At 43.4% G+C, this 19,841-nt stretch overlaps 1 protein-coding gene across 2 annotated transcripts; it reads right to left on the bottom strand.

Moving 5' to 3' along the window:
* Positions 1–163: 163 nt before the first annotated feature.
* On the bottom strand, positions 164–17,506 carry LOC121296603 (retinoblastoma-like protein 2). 2 transcript variants are annotated; one of them, XM_041222317.1, is made up of 22 exons: positions 17,015–17,506; positions 15,460–15,590; positions 14,926–15,126; positions 14,576–14,640; positions 11,712–11,840; positions 8,698–8,858; positions 8,146–8,210; positions 7,362–7,548; positions 6,881–7,047; positions 6,372–6,484; positions 6,128–6,231; positions 5,674–5,811; positions 5,269–5,433; positions 4,877–4,982; positions 4,132–4,404; positions 3,782–4,026; positions 3,174–3,350; positions 2,855–2,926; positions 2,081–2,183; positions 1,679–1,899; positions 1,167–1,334; positions 164–664 (listed from the first exon to the last, which is right to left on the bottom strand). In XM_041222317.1, exons 1-22 carry the CDS (start codon positions 17,153–17,155, stop codon positions 494–496), a joined length of 3,303 nt encoding a protein of 1,100 aa, XP_041078251.1. In that variant the 5' UTR covers positions 17,156–17,506; the 3' UTR covers positions 164–493. The 2 variants fall into 2 exon arrangements, with proteins under 2 accessions (XP_041078251.1, XP_041078252.1); XM_041222318.1 differs by having other exon boundaries at positions 1,167–1,331; positions 17,015–17,504.
* Positions 17,507–19,841: the final 2,335 nt, after the last annotated feature.

Raw genomic sequence — 19,841 nt, 5'->3', positions numbered from 1 at the left:
TGATCATATGTAGTCTAGAAAATGGATGCATTCAGATATTGTGTGTGTGTGTGTGTGTGTATATATGTGTATATATATATATATATATATATATATATATATATATATATATATATATATATATATATATATATATATATATATATATATATATATATGTGTGTGTGTGTGTGTGTGTGGTGTGTGTAAAAAAACAAATACAGTACTAAAATGTTATTACTTTACTAAAGTATCCTCTGTGATGATGCACTGCGTTGTCAGTACGCCAGATAAAACTAACTACACTCACAAAGGTGGTGGAAACATTTTACTTTGAGCAAACCACCACCTGACTATTATAATTGCTAGTACTGCAATGGGAATTTCAATCATAGAGAGAGAGAGATTCAAATCTGGATTGCTTTTCATAGCACTTGACAGCAATGCAAACGAGCTAGCAGATGCCACAGCATGTTCTCATGCATGTCTATATACAGACAAACCCCGCAGCTCGTTACTGCGAGCCTCTGTCATTGGCCACGTCCTGCAGCCTGCGGAACAAGGCAGTGTGGTTCTCCTGGCACACCCTCTTCGCCGGAGACTCCCTGCTGTCCTCTAATGAAATGCCTCGTTTCTTGGTCGGGGTCTCCCCAGTTTTAATCATGCTGTTGATCTCTCGCAGCCTCTGTGCAGGGGGGTGGAAAAATAAGTAGCTGTGAGCATTAACGCCAGGTTTCCCAGACTACAACTAGCACTGATTTCTGGACTACCTTACCCTTAGGTAGTCTAACAGTACTGCTAATCGAGGTTGGGGTCTGGAAACAAGCTTTAAAAATAAATAAATAATACATTTGTTTCCCATACTGTGCACGACAAATAAATTATTCTCACCTGCTACAGAGTTTAAGCAAACGCAATTCAATGCTGCTTCATATTTTCTACCAATTATTTTCCTATGTTTGAAGCGTCAATTGAAATACCCACTGTATTGAGAGCCCTCATTTACCAGGTACCTGGTACATTTTCGTTTGAATCACAACACAGGCTGTATTTATCGAATTTTATATGTTACAAAAAAATCAGAGTAAGTTAGCATAACAATATAGCTAAAGAAATTTTTTAAATAACAGGTACGACAAAGTAGCTTTTCCACTGGTCTCCAGAAGCTGTACACCCTGGCTGCGCACCTTGGAGGGGCTGCTGCTGAAGTAGTAGAATATCTTGTCCCTGGGAGACAGGCCTCCTCCGTTCTTGTGAGGAGAGACGTACACAGAGTGGTGCTGGGACAGGAGGACTCGCCGAGGGGAGCCGGTGCGTAGAGAGGGGTAGGGAGACAGGGGAGGAACTTCTGCCTGCTTTCGCACACAAACAAGAGGCAAGGAAAGCTGAGATTAACGACTGCAATGTGCAGCTGCCTGGTCGGTGGAGGACCTGAATGCACATTGCATAAAGCATTGAATTACAGAGTGGTAATAAAGCCACTGGTCCGCAGAGCAGGGAAACTCATGGTAACCTAGGGGCTCTGTAGCCAACGTCCAAAAGTGTTAAAACAGCTATAGAAGTTTCCTTCTTTTTTGTTGGATGTTTTGTGAATGTCATTTGAAGAATTTACCCTTTATATGCCCTTACTTGCTCATTTGACGGGTGGTTTAAAAGAAAGAGGGAGAATTCCAAATGTCTTTTTCAATAATATTTTTACCCCAGCTGCGACGTTGCCATTGGGGGTGTACCGCAGTGCGAACTCGCGGATCTGTTTGATGTAGATGTTGTTGTAGAACTGGATGAGGTCTCCTCGCTCCTCCTCCTCTATGTCGCTGTTGGCTCCGGTGAGGCGGGTGGGCGTGGGGGGGGCACTGCTGGGCTGGGGGACTGGCAGTGTGCTGCTGGAGCGCATGAGGATGGGGCTCGAGTCTCTACTGGCTGCAAAACAGGAGGACAAACGCACACTATTCAAGCACAGTCGGAATCTGTTGAAATGATTGTTTCCTGTTGAGCTTCATGTAATCTGCTGCAGCATGTCACAAGTGAAACTGACTCTTGATTGTCCTGAAAGCTCGTCTGCTCAATCTAAATATTCAGTGTCTCATTTTAAAGCACTTACTTTTGTCCTTGCCTGCCCCTCTGGGAGAGTTCTGACGGACACTGCCATCGCTGCTCCCAGAGTTACGTCTCTTTCGTCCTTTTATCAACACGCTTCTGTATACCTGCAGCAACAAACAGGGCAGAGAGTCATAGCACAGCATCATTCCTCCACTGCTCTGCAGTGCCATGTTACGCTTCACTTCCAAGAGTAAAACGTGGGTCCAAGATGGTCCTGCTGGGTTAAAACACCTTTTTGAACCAAATTATTTGCTAGCCATATAATAACGTTCCAGGTTCATAACTTGTCCTGTTTGAGCCTTGGGGCATGTATGCAGAAACAAGGCAAAATATGACCTTATACTTAAGTTCTAAGCTAAGGTATTTTACTAAAACGAAAACCTGCAGTAAACTGAACGTATTTTGCATTGTGAAGACGCCGTATTACACATTAGGACAGTTTTCACAAATCAGTTAAAAAAAGCGGATAAAAAAAAGGCAATCTGATATAACAGTAAAGCTGTGGATAAGTTAGTGCTTATACTTCATTAAGTGTGGTGGAAACACCCAGCCAGTGGCGTACAAAAACTATTTAATCAGTTTTCCTACTATAGGCTCCTGTGATGTGGAGCCAGAAAAAGTAACTGAAAGCGCAGTAGTGTCGGTAGCAGAGGGAACATTGCTGACTAAGTGAATGCTCAAGGGGCCTCACGGCCTCTTGTCACTCCTAGTGTTTCTTGCTCCCTCTCGGTCGTGTCAGTTTGTACACAGAAGAGACAACAGGAGAGACACTCACGCTGCTGTTGGCCTGAGGCTGAGACCTGTAGCACTTCATGATATTCTGAAACGACTTGTCCTCCTTTGTCACCTGAAGAGACAGTAATGGATCGATCAATAACGACATGGTGACGGCCAAGGCAGAAGTCAGATCAAACAGCTACGTCTTTATTGTGTAAGTTAATACTTCATGTGTAGGGTTTCTCTTGTTGCTATTCAAGGCTGTTCAAAATAAGACTGAAGTACAACTAAACATAAAAAAATCTTTTAACACAGAGATAAGATGCACTGGAATTTGATGGTGATTTCTCATGTGTGATCTATATATATTCCCATACTTTCGTCATGACGTATATAGCGCACATAAGCAGTTGGTCCAAATGGCGGTCCACCATGAGCTCGGTACAGTGGACGAGGGAGAACTCGAAGCACGTCCAGATCTTTCTCCTCAGATCGTCTGAAATATCCAGCTTCGCACACAGGTCCCTCAGGCGCACGCTTGCCAAATGGTAAACCTGTTTAGAAAGAAAACAAATAATAAACGACAACATGAAATTGTTTCTCTAAACAGTCGGAAATAATTGGTTGAAAATATGAAGCAGCATTGAACTGCATTTGCTTAAACTCTATAGCAGCTGACAATAATTTATAAGATCGTTTCACGACACCAACCTCCGTCAGTGGGGTCTATTGAATACATCAAAAAGGGTGGCAGATCTGAACACCGGCATCCTTTAAATCCCTTCCTTTCTGAGGATGAGTTGCTGGCTTTTTCATAACCTCGATACACACACTTCAATGATCTCGGGTGGTATTTAGATACTGATTTACTTCAAGTTGTGCCGCTGTGTTTGTATTCACAAGGTAGTACTGCCAACGAACCAAATTGCATTTGCTAAAAACAATAATAATATGAGATTTGAAAATGAAAGCGTGAAGGCGGTACCTTCCTGAAGAAGAGCGACAGGGAGCCGGTCATCCTGGGCTTGGTGCTGGCCGGACTCTGTTGGCTTTTCTTCTGCTGCTGTCCTGTAGAGAGGACCACCGGTCCAGCCACCTGCAGGGTGGAGCCTGTGATCTTCTGCGTGGTAAGAGTGCCGGCCAGGGTCTGAGCGTTCAGGGGCTGGGGCTGCCCGCTCACACTCACTTGGACAGGAATAAAGGTGATTCCTCCATTCTCGTTAGCTATACCTGCAATGAACTAAGCTGTTCAGGATTTTGTTTTTTTTGTGTGCGTGTTGTGTAGAAAACACACACACAATGGTTCTACAAAATACTCTGATTCGTGTTCGTTACCTTGTACGGGTATTGTCATAGTCTGCCCATTGTTGGCAGTGACGGTAGCTGTCGCCATGGTGACCACTGTCTGCCCAAGTACTGGAGTGATGGAGATGGTGTCGCCTGCCCTGCTCTGCACTGGCACTGTGTTCACTAGGGGTGGCTGAGAGACTCTCACTGGGCCTCCAGATTCAGGATTACTGTCAGTGTCCACAAAGAGCTTCCTCCTGGCGGTCCCTGCTGCGGGGGAACTGTAGCGCTCCTGCAGACTCGCGGGAGACGGGGAGGCGGCTGCTTGGAAAACCAATAAGGAATGATTAGCGGATTTCAAAATATGACTGTATCGGTTGGCATGAGAAATGTAGCTTTATTTATTTATTTTATAATAAATGGAGATGCACTGAACACTCATTGTATTTCAATATACAGTACGTACATTATATATATATATATATATACACATACAGTAGACGCTTGTTCGATCACGTCAAAGCAAATAGGTTTTTTTTTTTGTTTTTTTTAATATTGCGGGAAATAAATGCTGGAATGATCAAGCAGAGAACGAATTTGCCTTGTAAAACATACTGATAAGCACACCGCACAGACGTCTGGGTGCATTCGTGCCAATTAACGGAAGTTTCACGGTATCTGGATAAGGGCGATTGCTGAGGATGTGACGTCACAATGACATCAATGCTGCTGTTTTTTTTTTTTTTTAAATTTAAAATAAAAGCCAGGTTTACTCTGTTGTCCAGCTACGTACCCTTCCCAGCACAGTCGGCACGGATCTTGTTCACCCTGCTGGGGGTCAGAGGGGTGCTGGTGGTACCGGGTCCCTCAGGACTCTCAAAATGCTGGGATGGCATCACCTGAAGAACACGAACACAGTTACTGCGATGCATGCAGTATGCAATTCTGCTACAGTGGGGATGCAATGTCTTAATTTAGTGATAGTTCTGGAATCTTTTGGACAGAGATGCTGCTGCTGAGTGATACATACTGTTAAACTATAAATGAATCAATATATAAAAGGTGCCTTCTACAACGTCTTGTACTGCTGGTGTGTATGTTGTGGCAGTGTGTAATCAGGTGTGTGCGTGTAGGTGTATGTCTTGTGGTTTCTGTGTGGTTGAGTGTTGCAGGAGAGACGCTGACCTCTTCGCAGGCTGGCACTCTGTTCTTGACCCCGCGCATGCTCTCCCACAGAGGGGAATCCTGTCTCCAGGCCATGCTCTCCAGGACCTGCTCCTCCACCTGGTTCAGGTGCTTCACCACCTCTCTGATGAGCCCGTCCTCCGTGCGGATCAGGACCTCAATCACCTGACAAGCAAACACACACACAAAGGGTCAGCACGGGCAATCACAGTGTACACTTATTACAGGTAATTCAAGATCTCTGCAACACTTTATTTTGCAGGGACTCACACACTGTGATCACAACGGTTGTGGGGTGGGAGTTACACTTCTAATAATGATGATGATCATCATCATCACAATGAGGATTTGAAGTTGTAAATGCTGGTGCTGCAGTACAATTCTTGTCCGGGTCGCTCCAGTTACCTTATAGAAGTGATATGGCGGCAGGTCGAAGATTTCAATGACCCAGGGGAAGTCTCCCGGGGGGCGGTATGAGAAGATGACAATCTCAAGGCAGCAGGCGAGGAGGGACCTGTGGAATACGTCCTGCTCCAGGATCCCCTGCAATTCACATCGTCGTGGAGACATCAAGTCAGGCACAAACCGGTAGGTGCACTTGCTAGCTTGATAGACACGTTAATAAGCAAGCAGTACAAGTGGCAGGGACGTGTGTTAGCGATGTGGAGAACTCATAAGGGCTGCTGTATTACAGTCCTGTGCAGCTGCTTTGGGCCTGAGATGCCAGTTAAAGGAAGCATCCACGCAATCAAAGAAAAATATGACAGTTAGCAGCCTGTGCACGTGTCTGTTTTTTTTGTAAAACCTTTTGAAACGCTTTATCCAGAAAGGGTTAACAATCCCTACACTCTATACTTACAGACAGGTCTGTGTCCCCTAGCCTCTTCTTTTCTTGATTAATGACCCCTTCCAGGATTCTATAGTAAAGCACTTCTGCCAGGCGGAAGCGTTTCACAGCAATATCTAAAACAAATACAAAAATAACAAACCAATACAAAGGCATACAGAAAATATATCAAATCTGATGCACGTTTTATCACAATTAAAAAAAAAAAAAGTTATTTTAAAATTGCCGTAAAAATAACGCAAATCATGCTACTAACCTTTTGAAAGACCTGAATACTCCTCACTAGAAGTGCCACAATGTTGGCAGAATACTTCAAACATTTCCTTTAGTCTGACAGCGATGGACTGAGAGGGGTCTCTTGAACACGTTCTGCCAACACAAGAGGTACATTTGGGTAAGTTGCACATTGAAATTAAAAAAAAAAAAAATCAAGAGATGTAAAACTGCCACACTCTTTCTTAATCCCTTCAACCAGGCAATACTTAACAGGAGTGTATTGATATAAAGCCAATGGTATTAAACAGGACTCTTTAAAAAGAGTTCTGGGTGTATTAATGATGGTGTGCATTCTCGAAGACGATGGTTCTCAAACCATTTAGTTGGCCTAAGTGGAAAGGTGCCCCCTCCAGCCCAGTCCAGACTTGAGGCATGCTACAAAGGCAGTTAGGGGAATTACGCTAGTGGTACTCCCAACTCTGTGTGGTTGGACAGTCTGCAGCGATGCCAGTCCAGCACTGAACATGTAACAGCCATGCTCGCCCTCACCTGAGAGTCTGCAGCAGGGTTTCACTGGGCCCCTGTTTCAGTCCTGTCAGGATGCTGTGCAGGCGGCCCACGCTCTGCGTTGCCGTGGAAACCGGAGTTTGGGAAACGTTGCTCTCCTTTATGTATCGGCGACCGGTAAGTGGTGTTGAGACTCGGAGGGCCTTGGACTTGACGAAAACAAGCACTAATTCAGACTCTCCGACAAGGCAAGGCTTTCTCATTCCCTGCTGTTTACGTAATACCCGATCACAACAGAAAGAAAAATATGCAAATCTACTGCTTCACAAATCTCCCACTTGAGAAACAAAGGCTACGTGAAGCCTGCCATTTGAAAATACCGCAGGGCTTGTTGGAAATATTTCTAACGCGATGCTCTACAGCAAAGGCAGATGCCGACACATTAAAAAGCACATAAGTAGCTCGTAAATGAATGAATTCAACTGTTCTGTGAGACTCTGACACCGTGACCCTGCCTCCTCACCTTGTGGAGATGTGGCTGGAGGCCGTGTCTGCCCTGAGCGCGCTCCATGGGCTCCATGTTCATGGTGGAGTGTTTGCACGTGCCTGGAGTTCCTATCTCCTCATTGGCATCTTCTCCCAGGAATATCCTCTCATCTAAACTCCCCACCAACAGCACATAGTCCTCGTAGGCCCGGTTTAGAGCTTTGCTGTGGCACAGGAAACACACACACGGGTTATTTACAGGTGTTCCACTGAACTTTTAAAACAAACTCGCCTGGAAATGTATCTTCCTGTTCTTAAGAATGTTTTACTGTATCAACTGCTAGCATTTTTGTGTAAGGGGATTTATCACAGCCAGCCTGATATGACAGTTTTTTCGTTGATCCGTTTATTTTGTCTATGATTCTACTTCATGCTTGGTGACTGATGGCCCTTTTCCAAGAGCAATTCTTGTGTAAGGTTCATTTGCTGTTCAGTTGCGGCATTTTTCAACTCTTGTTTTAAACTTTGCAAGTCTCTGTCAATATAAAGCAAGCTTGGCACATTCTATTTGTTTGTTTGTCATTTCCGGACACTGGCTGTGGTCTGCAAAAAGGAAAGCAATGTAGAGTGTTTGCAGGTTGACTGCTGAATTGAAATCACCATGGTAAGGATTACACTTTCTACATAGTAGACTATATATATATATATATATATATAATATATATATACATATATATAAAACAGAAGCACACAACAACAGATGCTTCACTCTTAATGTTCTCACACAGTCCTTGTTTCTTTTTTATCTGTAATATACTCACAAACTATCTCCAAAGTTTCCTGGATCTAAGAACCCTGAAAGATTTTCTTCCTTTCCCTTTAAAATCTGTAGGTTGAGAAAGGAGACACGTATTAGACATGTTATTCGTCTAAACACCTGTATAGAAACCAGTTACTGCATCTTATTATTATAATAGGGACAGTACTGCGGTCCCATGTTAACAGCCCTGGATATATTTAACTACTGAAGATAGAACCACGTCTCAGTCTGTCTACAGCTTTGTGTACACCGTACTGTGGATAAGCAGCTGATGTGACTGGTCTAAATTCTGCACCACTCAATCTCTGAGTCCACTACGTGCCACACACTGTGGTATACACTACATATAGATGCTTGCAAATTGGTTTAATGTTGATGTCTTTGTGATGGGAACTCAAATAAGCAGTGATCTCCAATAGATAATAAACCATGAAAACCGGAGCCATCTGACTTACTATAGTATGTATCAATGTACTTAAACCAGTGATCACATATCAATCAGTATCAACAACTACAATCATTACAATTGAAATCAGAAGCAGAGCAGCCATACCTTTTTATAAAACAGTTTTTTGATGAAAGGTTTCCAGAAGTGCTCTTTAATCCCTTTAGCCTCCAACACCAGGCCGTCATGCAGGCTGCACAGCTGCTCAATGATGCACACAGCTTCTGAGGGAGCCTTACAGTCCTTACTGTGAGAGTCTTCAGGGAGACCTAAAACAAAGGGAACAGCGATGCTGCACTGCACTCAACACTGCAGGCATAGGAGAGAGAGCTCCACTGAACACTGCACAGCGCTCCAGCACATAGGAGAGAGAGCTCCACTGAACACTGCACAGCGCTCCAGCACTATAGGAAAGAGAGCTCCACTGAACACTGCACAGCGCTCCAGCACTATAGGAAAGAGAGCTCCACTGAACACTGCACAGCGCTCCAGCACTATAGGAGAGAGAGCTCCACTGAACACTGCACAGCGCTCCAGCACTATAGGAAAGAGAGCTCCACTGAACACTGCACAGCGCTCCAGCACTATAGGAAAGAGAGCTCCACTGAACACTGCACAGCGCTCCAGCACATAGGAGAGAGAGCTCCACTGAACACTGCACAGCGCTCCAGCACTATAGGAGAGAGAGCTCCACTGAACACTGCACAGCGCTCCAGCACTATAGGAGAGAGAGCTCCACTGAACACTGCACAGCGCTCCAGCACTATAGGAGAGAGAGCTCCACTGAACACTGCACAGCGCTCCAGCACTATAGGAGAGAGAGCTCCACTGAACACTGCACAGCGCTCCAGCACTATAGGAGAGAGAGCTCCACTGAACACTGCACAGCGCTCCAGCACTATAGGAGAGAGAGCTCCACTGAACACTGCACAGCGCTCCAGCACTATAGGAGAGAGAGCTCCACTGAACACTGCACAGCGCTCCAGCACTATAGGAGAGAGAGCTCCACTGAACACTGCACAGCGCTCCAGCACTATAGGAGAGAGAGCTCCACTGAACACTGCACAGCGCTCCAGCACTATAGGAGAGAGAGCTCCACTGAACACTGCACAGCGCTCCAGCACTATAGGAGAGAGAGCTCCACTGAACACTGCACAGCGCTCCAGCACTATAGGAGAGAGAGCTCCACTGAACACTGCACAGCGCTCCAGCACTATAGGAAGAGAGAGCTCCACTGAACACTGCACAGCGCTCCAGCACTATAGGAAAGAGAGCTCCACTGAACACTGCACAGCGCTCCAGCACTATAGGAAAGAGAGCTCCACTGAACACTGCACAGCGCTCCAGCACTATAGGAGAGAGAGCTCCACTGAACACTGCACAGCGCTCCAGCACTATAGGAAAGAGAGCTCCACTGAACACTGCACAGCGCTCCAGCACTATAGGAAAGAGAGCTCCACTGAACACTGCACAGCGCTCCAGCACTATAGGAAAGACTGCACAGCGCTCCAGCACTATAGGAAAGAACGAGCTCCACTGCTCCAGCACTATAGGAAAGAAAGCTCCACTGAACACTGCACAGCGCTCCAGCACTATAGGAAAGAGAGCTCCACTGAACACTGCACAGCGCTCCAGCACTATAGGAAAGAGAGCTCCACTGAACACTGCACAGCGCTCCAGCACTATAGGAAAGAGAGCTCCACTGAACACTGCACAGCGCTCCAGCACTATAGGAAAGACTGAACACTGCACAGCTCCACTGAACACTGCACAGCGCTCCAGAACACACTATAGGAAAGAGAGCTCCACTGAACACTGCACAGCGCTCCAGCACTATAGGAAAGAGAGCTCCACTGAACACTGCACAGCGCTCCAGCACTATAGGAAAGAGAGCTCCACTGAACACTGCACAGCGCTCCAGCACTATAGGAAAGAGAGCTCCACTGAACACTGCACAGCGCTCCAGCACTATAGGAAAGAGAGCTCCACTGAACACTGCACAGCGCTCCAGCACTATAGGAAAGAGAGCTCCACTGAACACTGCACAGCGCTCCAGCACTATAGGAAAGAGCTCCAATAGGAAAGAGAGCTCCACTGAACACTGCACAGCGCTCCAGCACTATAGGAAAGAGAGCTCCACTGAACACTGCACAGCGCTCCAGCACTATAGGAAAGAGAGCTCCACTGAACACTGCACAGCGCTCCAGCACTATAGGAAAGAGAGCTCCACTGAACACTGCACAGCGCTCCAGCACTATAGGAAAGAGAGCTCCACTGAACACTGCACAGCGCTCCAGCACTATAGGAAAGAGAGCTCCACTGAACACTGCACAGCGCTCCAGCACTATAGGAAAGAGAGCTCCACTGAACACTGCACAGCGCTCCAGCACTATAGGAAAGAGAGCTCCACTGAACACTGCACAGCGCTCCAGCACTATAGGAAAGAGAGCTCCACTGAACACTGCACAGCGCTCCAGCACTATAGGAAAGAGAGCTCCACTGAACACTGCACAGCGCTCCAGCACTATAGGAAAGACAGCGCTCCACTGAACACTGCACAGCGCTCCAGCACTATAGGAAAGAGAGCTCCACTGAACACTGCACAGCGCTCCAGCACTATAGGAAAGAGAGCTCCACTGAACACTGCACAGCGCTCCAGCACTATAGGAAAGAGAGCTCCACTGAACACTGCACAGCGCTCCAGCACTATAGGAAAGAGAGCTCCACTGAACACTGCACAGCGCTCCAGCACTATAGGAAAGAGAGCTCCACTGAACACTGCACAGCGCTCCAGCACTATAGGAAAGAGAGCTCCACTGAACACTGCACAGCACTCTCTCTCTCTGTGCATCTTTACAGCGGGACTCAATTCAATTCAAAATACTGCACAAGCACAGTTGTTAACCCTTATGCAACTTACTATAGTACACCTACAAATAACTAACAGCAACAATGCGAATCCAAAACTAATTTCACAGTTGAAGAAACTGACAAAGACTTCTAATCACAATGTTTACTAAAAATATCACCATTGAATGCTTTATAGTTATGGGTGAAATACCTGTTCAATCTATTTAAATGGCAGGCAGGCAAAAAGACAACTGTGCTAATAATGTGCTCACCTTTAAAGCTGGGATTCAGCAGATCCTTCCGATTGGTGCAGAGCAGAGTGGTCCTGTACACCAGGTCCAGTGCACACAGCAGGAGATGGTAGGAGTTCACCAGGTCATCACTGATCATAGGGAAGTTCCCTGGAACAGAGGAGGAGAACACATTCTAGAACTCATTTAGAACGTCTGGAGCTGGTGAACTGGCATCTGGAACTCTCAGTCCGGAACTGCAGAATTAGTTTTCAAACTTTTCAGACAAGTAAAGGACTCCACACAGATGCTGCTGGCTGACTGAACTGTCCAGCTATACCTCTGAACACTTTCAGAAAGTGTTATCAAGGTGCTCAATACAAGCTTTCGTTAACCCAAGCCTTGCTTCTAGAGTGCACAAGGAAAGCAACTGTCACAGAACAGTCACAACATCAACAGAATCCAAAACAAGATTCTAGCTCTGTGGTCCTACTGCTCTCACTGGTCATCTTAAAAGACATGTGACCAAAAGATCCTGCTGCTGAAATAGTTTTGTGGTTAATGTGGGCTAACGTGATACAGGCAGTGTGTGATACAGACTGAGCTCTCCCAGTCCCGAAAACAAACACCAAGATGAATCCTGAATCCTCCAAACAAACAAACAAACAATGCCTTACACATGTTCACACACACACACACACACACACATACACACACACACACACAGAGAGGCAGGACGTGTGTGTGAGAGCGCATATTGAAAGTGCATATATTATTATCTAGGAAAGCCAGTTTTAAAAGCTTCCTGCTCAAGCGTACCATCTGCACACAAACTCTAACCACAAACTATTGCAAAAAAAATGTTTCAGAAATCAGCTGAATAGAAAACAGTAAAATAACAGGTCACTTTGTCTCCAGTATAATCCTTCATTCTCCAGTCCCACGGCAACTCACAGTTTAAAAAAAAACTGTGTAAAAAAAGAATGTATGAGCAAGAATGTATTGTATGATATCAAAAGTTAATGTAGAAATGAATAATACATAAATAGAAAAATATGCATCAAAATTAACTATTTATTTTAATCGATGCAAGAGCGCAACTAAAAAGAACTGAAATTACACTTTTTTTAATTAATTTTTACAGCAGGACTGAACAAATGAAGAGCATTTCTCCTTTCTCAGAAGCAGCAGCAATCACAAGCAGAATAAAACAATGATATGCCTTCTACTTACTGTTGTGATCTAAGGGTGTTCTCACATGAGCCCCATGGGTCAGTGCAACAGCAGAGGAAGCTGCACCCCCTGGCACCTCTCTGAGAGGCAAGCCTAGACTTGCCATGTATGTGTGGTTGCTATGATAAGAGACGAGTCTGATAGGAACCATCAGCAAGCACAGCCACAGAGGCAGTAAACAAAGGGGGGGGGGGGGGGGTTCTGTCACCAGGGAGTTTTAAACAGAGTATTAGACATGTCACTGTTTGAGATGAAAGCCTAAACTGGGCTGTTCACTGTATTGTACTGAGGTATTGACAAACAACTTGATTTGGTAATTACTATGGAGCTGTACAATCAATGTTACATACTGCATGCAGTTTGTGCTTTATGAATCTGGCCCCTAAACCTTATCAGTGTGAAAGTGAATTTTAACAAGCACTTTCATTGTAGTATAACTTGTGTATAATGTTTAAGAACAAAAAAACAACAGTATTCACTCAGAAGACATGACATCTAGCAGATAGTAAGCCATTGCATTAATGCAAGGTATATTAGAAGCACTATACACCAGAGAGAGAGAGAGAGAGAGAGAGAGAGAGAGAGAGAGAGAGAGAGAGAGAGAGAGAATTATTGCCACTCATTAAATACAGGGAGCTCATGGCCAGCCTTACCTCATAGTTAACAGCAGTGCCCCACAGTCCTGGGTTTCCAATGTCTTCTTACCCATGCAACACACCGGACAGTTTTGTGGGAAAGTGCCCAACTTCATTAATAATTTATTCCACTAACTCTCTCAACACTCATCTCCAGATGAAAAGATGCAAGCCTGTGCAAGCCCCAGCAAGCCCGAGCAAGCCCCAGCACACACAATCACTGCTGGCTACAGTAGTGCTATATGTGAACCTCCTGGAAAACACTGCCCGAGCCCTGAACCTCTCCACTGGAGTCAGCTGCTGCAAAAACAGACTCCTGGCAAACAGCAATCAAGCCTTCAGCTGCACTTTCCAATCCAAAAGCAGCAAAGCCATGACACCCTAATCCCAGTGCCCATGCTGAGGGGACAGCACTCCTGCAAACACTCGTTACTGAGGAACCCTACGCAGGGCTTCACTTCATCTGCTGCCAGCTTGTTTCAAAGTAGCGTCTAGCCGACACAATGATTCCATAAATCTCCCCTGTGCTGCATTGCCATTTGCAAACTGAGAGCCTTCTTCCTAGTGTACTACCAGATGCAGTGTTGACAATGCATGTTTGCTTTAACAGGTTTTTTGTTTTTGAGAATGAACAGAAGTGCATGACAGGGGTAATTTAGAAAGCTACTTTGTTAACTGTAGACACTTGAAATGCTGTTTTATATTATGAATAAACGAGAGTGTGATATTCATAAATCTGTTCCAGACTGTTGTTAAAGAGCCAGAAGAGTGACTATGAATACGTTGTCAGGAAACTGTAATTCTTTCAATAGCTCATTGCATACTGAAGCTATCCCATGAATGAGGATGACTGAAATAAACAGCCCTCCAGTAACATTCACGGTGCAGCACAGTGGATGAAGAAGAAAGTAACCTAAATCAAACAGTTCCATTGACAGAACAAATACTTTTCCAGCTTTTGATACTGAATGTTCGGCATCGAGCTCCATGAACCGCAATCTTACTAAGCAAATCAGAAACGCTAAGAAGCTTGCTTACCTTTAGCATGTACAAACAGGATCCAGCAAAAGCTAAAAAGTTCAGGCACTGTGCAGGGCTGACGCCTGTGGAACACAGAAATACAATGAGAGCTGCTTCCAGGGTTTCATTAACAGACACAAGCAAGTCTCAGTACAGCACAAACACTGCTTTTCAGCTTGTTCCATATCACACTGGAGTTTGAGTAAACTGTATTTTGTTCATTTAAAATTGTAATATTGGAAAACCATTAAATAAAAAAATGATCACAGGAGAAGAAAAGCACATCCAGTTGGAAGTTCCAGATCATTCAACAGTCTTTAATGACTGTAAAGGACAGCAGTGTCATCAAGCTGCAGCTTAGACCGCACCTTTGTTTCCAGCTCCGCTGCTGTCTGGGCGGATCCTCTTGGGAATCTCGGAACAGGTCCTGGAATATGGGGAGGTACTTCTTGAAAAGGGCTGCAGATACAGTGAAGTCTCGCTCCAGCTTCACAGTGCGCTCGCGGAATTCCTGGGACAGGCCCGCCATGTCTTCCCATTTCCTCATCTTACTGAAAAACTCAATCAAGCTAATGATAAGAGAGAAGAGACACGATGAAATCAACAGCTGCTGTCTTTAAAGAAGGCAATCATTTCATCAATGAATGTAGATTCATATAAAAAAAGTCCCCAAAATCATGCAACTCATCCAGTGGAAATTGCACATTTTCTTTGTTTTCTTCCTTATAGAACAGTGGGTACCTGAATACAAAACTTGAATTAAACAACAAGCCAAGTGCATCAATGCTGTGTTTTATTAGTTTTATTTATTTATTTATTTTTAATGAATAAATGGTGCAAGACTTTGTCCTGCAGCAAAACACATCAAAGGAAAATGAATCGCCCGGTTGATATTTATTTACCTCTGTTCAGAGAAGCGCAGGATTCTAGTTAAAGACACATAGTTCCCTTCAACCGTGCCCTTGCTTACTGTCGGGACTGCCTTTCTGCATGCAACATACAAGGCACACGCCAGCCAGTGCAGCTCATTACCCTGCAATGGTAGAGCAAAGGAAAGAAAGTGCGTTAGCGACACAGAATCAGAGCTGCCACCAGGATCATGAGCAAGAACCCCTTGTGACCTCCTGCACCCTCGGCATGCACATGGCAACATGAAAGTGTGAGGTAGCGAAAGGACTGACTGGCGCCTCCATATACTGTACTCCAGATTAGGGTATTCTCAACAACATGTGGTTAAACATGTTTTAAACTAAGCCGCTCTTTCGATACAAGTAAACATGCAGATGTACTTATTTAAAGACAGCTATCTCTTCATATGCACCGATTAAACTTGTGCTAAGAAAATTCCCTAGCCAAGGTACCTCACTCTTGAATAAGGAGTTAAAAAGCATGCAATAGACACACGCACCCAAGCTTTGTGTCTGTGTTTGTTGTAGAGATGCTGTATGAGTCATATAAAGATATAAAGGTTCAAGTTTGAGAACGAACCAACTTGGGAAAAAATAATGTATACAATAAACTGGGTGCAAAGGGTAAGCAGTATTTATTTATCAGATCGCCGACCCTGCCTCGCTTCAATCGCATTAGCTATTCGCTGTGTTGTTTGCACGGCATTACATTTTCTCAAACAGTTCTTCTAAAGAGTAGCATGAGCGGCACCCCTGCGTGAACGGCAACAGCTTGCCGGTGCAGTTATACTAGATATACTGGAGGCCAAGAAACGTTCTATCTGTGTGAGATTCAGTTCTGGAATGAAAGTCTGGAGCGCTGACTCAATCACATTTGCATGTTCGTAACACAAATGCTGCATTTATCTATACATGCATGTTTAGTGAAGACGGTCCGCGACTACACTAGGTAAGGTCGACCCTATTCCTTAACAAACCACTGCATGAGAGCTCAACAATTATTCTCTTGGGTTATTGTTTTACATTGTAAAAACAGGGAAGATAACAATAAGATGGGCGTTTCACTAAATACAATACACATACTGCGAAAAACAAAGTGCTTAGGGGAAACACTAAGAATATACAATGAAATGAAACGTATTCCATTATATGGTGATTCAAATCTTATTTGTGTTTCAGAAACTTTTAAGAGAAATAGGGTTTAAAATTAGAACACGAATGTTGCAACCCCATTATCTGGGTGTAAATTTAAATACACAAATACTGATAATAATAATAATAATAATAATAATAATAATAATAATAATAATAATAATACGTTACTGACTAGCTGCATTGCACTGCCACAACAATTGGAAAACAAACGATGTGCTATGTGTTCAATTAATGAATTGATTTATTGAAAGGCTTTCTGTTTATTTGTGCTTACCCCCCGTTACACGTTAAGGCCGTTGACAGGTTTGTGCATTGCCAGTATTGCATAGACAGGTAACATAAGAGACATCGAGCCTATCTATGTACGCTAAGATTTTACAGCGTTAACTCTTACCTCCAGGGTATAGTTCTTGCTTATGCTTTCGTAGCTGACCCAGGCATCGCTGCTAGCGGCCTCGTCCATGTTTAGGTTTCTGCAGAAATCCTCAAACCTGCGTTTGGTTCTCTGTAACGGCTCTTCCTCTTCGTCGATCATCTTTTTTTTAATATCGTGTATGCATAAAAACAATAGTTAACGAATAATATCACACTTTAACAAGTCTGCTCCAGTGTAAAGCTATATAGCCACTAAAGCCTAACGCAGGAGCGAGTAAATCAGTACGAGAAATGAACACTGTATCGGTTTTGAATTTACAGCAGCACAGTATGTATTGCTCTGTTTTACAGTGTTGCCATTTAAACGTCCTTTGACTGACAGCTGCTCCGTCGGTTTCGCAACCCCTGCGTTGGAAACGCGAACCTGTCAAGGCAAAGTGCCACGGCTGCGTCAGAAATTCAGCCCGAGAGCCCTTTGTAAATAAGACCTAGCATCAGGTTTCTGTGAAGAAGCCCGTCCCCTAAACGTTGCAGCTGTGGGATGGAAGCTGAGGGCGTCACTCTGCACAGGCTGGGCATAAACTTCCTTTTGCAAAATAGGTCAATAATTCTTTGTACAGCTGTGTTTCCGTCGGTCTCGGCCTAAGAGATTTACAACTCTCTCTCTCTCTCACACACACACACACACACACATATATATATATATATATATATATATATATATATATATATATATATATATATATATATATATATATATATATGCATTAACATAACAGCGTAATAACTTGATGTTTGCGTTTTAGTTTGTGCGTGTTAAAAAAAATAAATAAATCATCCAGAGGTCAAGGGTTATGCAAGTCTTTGACCATGTGTTATTCTTGTTATTCAAGGATGTGCCTGTGTCTGGGAACTGGTGGACCGAATGGCTTGCCAGTTCCAGAACTCCATTAGCATAGCCCCTTGCATTCTTTAATTCAAATCACTGATCTTCCGATTTAATTGAATTCCAGAATTCTACTCAGCGTCTCATTGCAGGAAGCCCTTGATTTGAAACATAAGAATGTGATGAGTAATTCTGGATGTAATCGTCAGATGCAGGGTGTAAGAAAACACTTTAAAAAGAACACATATGTATGTATGTCCTTGTATTCAACATGCTAAATATGAATAAACTCAATGGAAACAGACAGACTTCATGGATAGTCAAAAGAATATGTTTAATAAAAATAATTAAACTTCCATTTGCTCTTTAGAACTTCATAGAAAGTAATTCAATAAATTACAAATGACTTTTTTTTTTTTTTTTTTTTTTGTAAGACGCTTTTCCTCAACTACAGAAAGCATTATTTTGACTACACAGACCACAACTTGCAAATATTGCAACTGTCCGAAGAAAAACTGGACATCTGAGTGACTTTTCAAGATATCAAGCTTGGAATAAAAAGATACAAACACAAGGCAAGAACAGATCGTTTTCTTCAGCAACTATTTTACATAAAGTATTTCCATTTAAACGATCGAACCTTGTCATTTATTAGTGTATATTTTCAGTTGTTTTGCTGTGCCACCTGCACACAGAAGACTATTTGCATATTGGTTGTCCAACACACCTTCAATTCCGTGTGTTTTAATTGATGGTTCTCCATTACGGGGGACTTCTGAAGTCTTTATATTATACAATGCAGCACTTGTAGTTTGTTGATGTAGTCCAAGCAGGCTAAAATAATAATAATAATAATAAAAAGAAAGTTACTTTCATTTTCAGAACATAATATCCTCATTTGATTGCATAATTTACTAATAAATACGATTTCAGCCATACAAGGACAACATCACAAAGTTAAGGGACAGTTCGAGATGTTTTTTTTTCTTGCAGGTGTTAAACTCGCCAAGGTCCAGAATCAGGATAAAGCCAGGCTGCTTTCGTGCAGTGCCAATGGCATTTTAGATGACGCAAAAAGAGACAGGAATACAAAATACCAATTTATCTCAACACGTTTTTCTTTTTTCACAAGCGGACGCGAGCCTGTCACACTAACTATGCTTTTACAATGGGCTTCCCTGCAGAAAATTAATTCATAAAGACAAATACCTTCCTCAATAAGTAAAGTCATTTAAAGTAATTTATACAAGCGTTTTGGCTAGATTTATTTTTATATTATTATAATGGATTAAAAAACAAAACAAACCAAAAAAAAAAAAACATAAGCCTGTCTTGAATATGACCTCTTTGTGGTTGTGAACAAAGCACAACAGTGATAAGATTATAGGCTACTCACACTCACAATATCAGATCAATAACTTATATTCTGTGGACTCTCAATTTTTGCAAGAATCGTATCTTCTAATATTTTAATATGATACACAACTTTATTAAGATTCATTCCTTTGATATGAAGCTCCCTAAGAAGGTCAGTGTAACACAGGCCCCCAGGAGAAGGGAGCAAAGCGCTGCACATGGCCAGTTCTGAGGCTTCTGTTTCCGCTATCAGAGTCCCCCTTTTAAAAACAGCCTTTTCCTCTTGCTTATTTGCTGCCACTTGTTCAGTTCCACACTTTGTTCACTCATTCTTTGTAATTGCTCTTTTCTGTGGATGACTCCCACTGCATGGCAGTTCAAGGCCATTCCTAGTTTTGCTATGAGCTGAAGGTTTTAGTCACACTTCAGGAGTGAAGTCCAGTGCGTGTGTAATTGAGCTCACAAGGCTGCCTGGAACGGCATTCAAAGCCTTATTTTTTACCTCTGCTGCATTTCCCCAATCCTCCAACTAAAACTGCACCAGACAAGCTTTGCACCGTCTGCAAATTCAACCTACCAGTACACACACAGCACGAGGGGAGAG

The sequence above is a fragment of the Polyodon spathula genome, chromosome 21 (assembly GCF_017654505.1).
Source record: "Polyodon spathula isolate WHYD16114869_AA chromosome 21, ASM1765450v1, whole genome shotgun sequence".
Classification (NCBI taxonomy): Eukaryota; Metazoa; Chordata; class Actinopteri; order Acipenseriformes; family Polyodontidae; genus Polyodon; species Polyodon spathula.
Note: the sequence above shows the minus strand (reverse complement) of the source record. Positions and strands in the feature narration are given on the sequence as shown.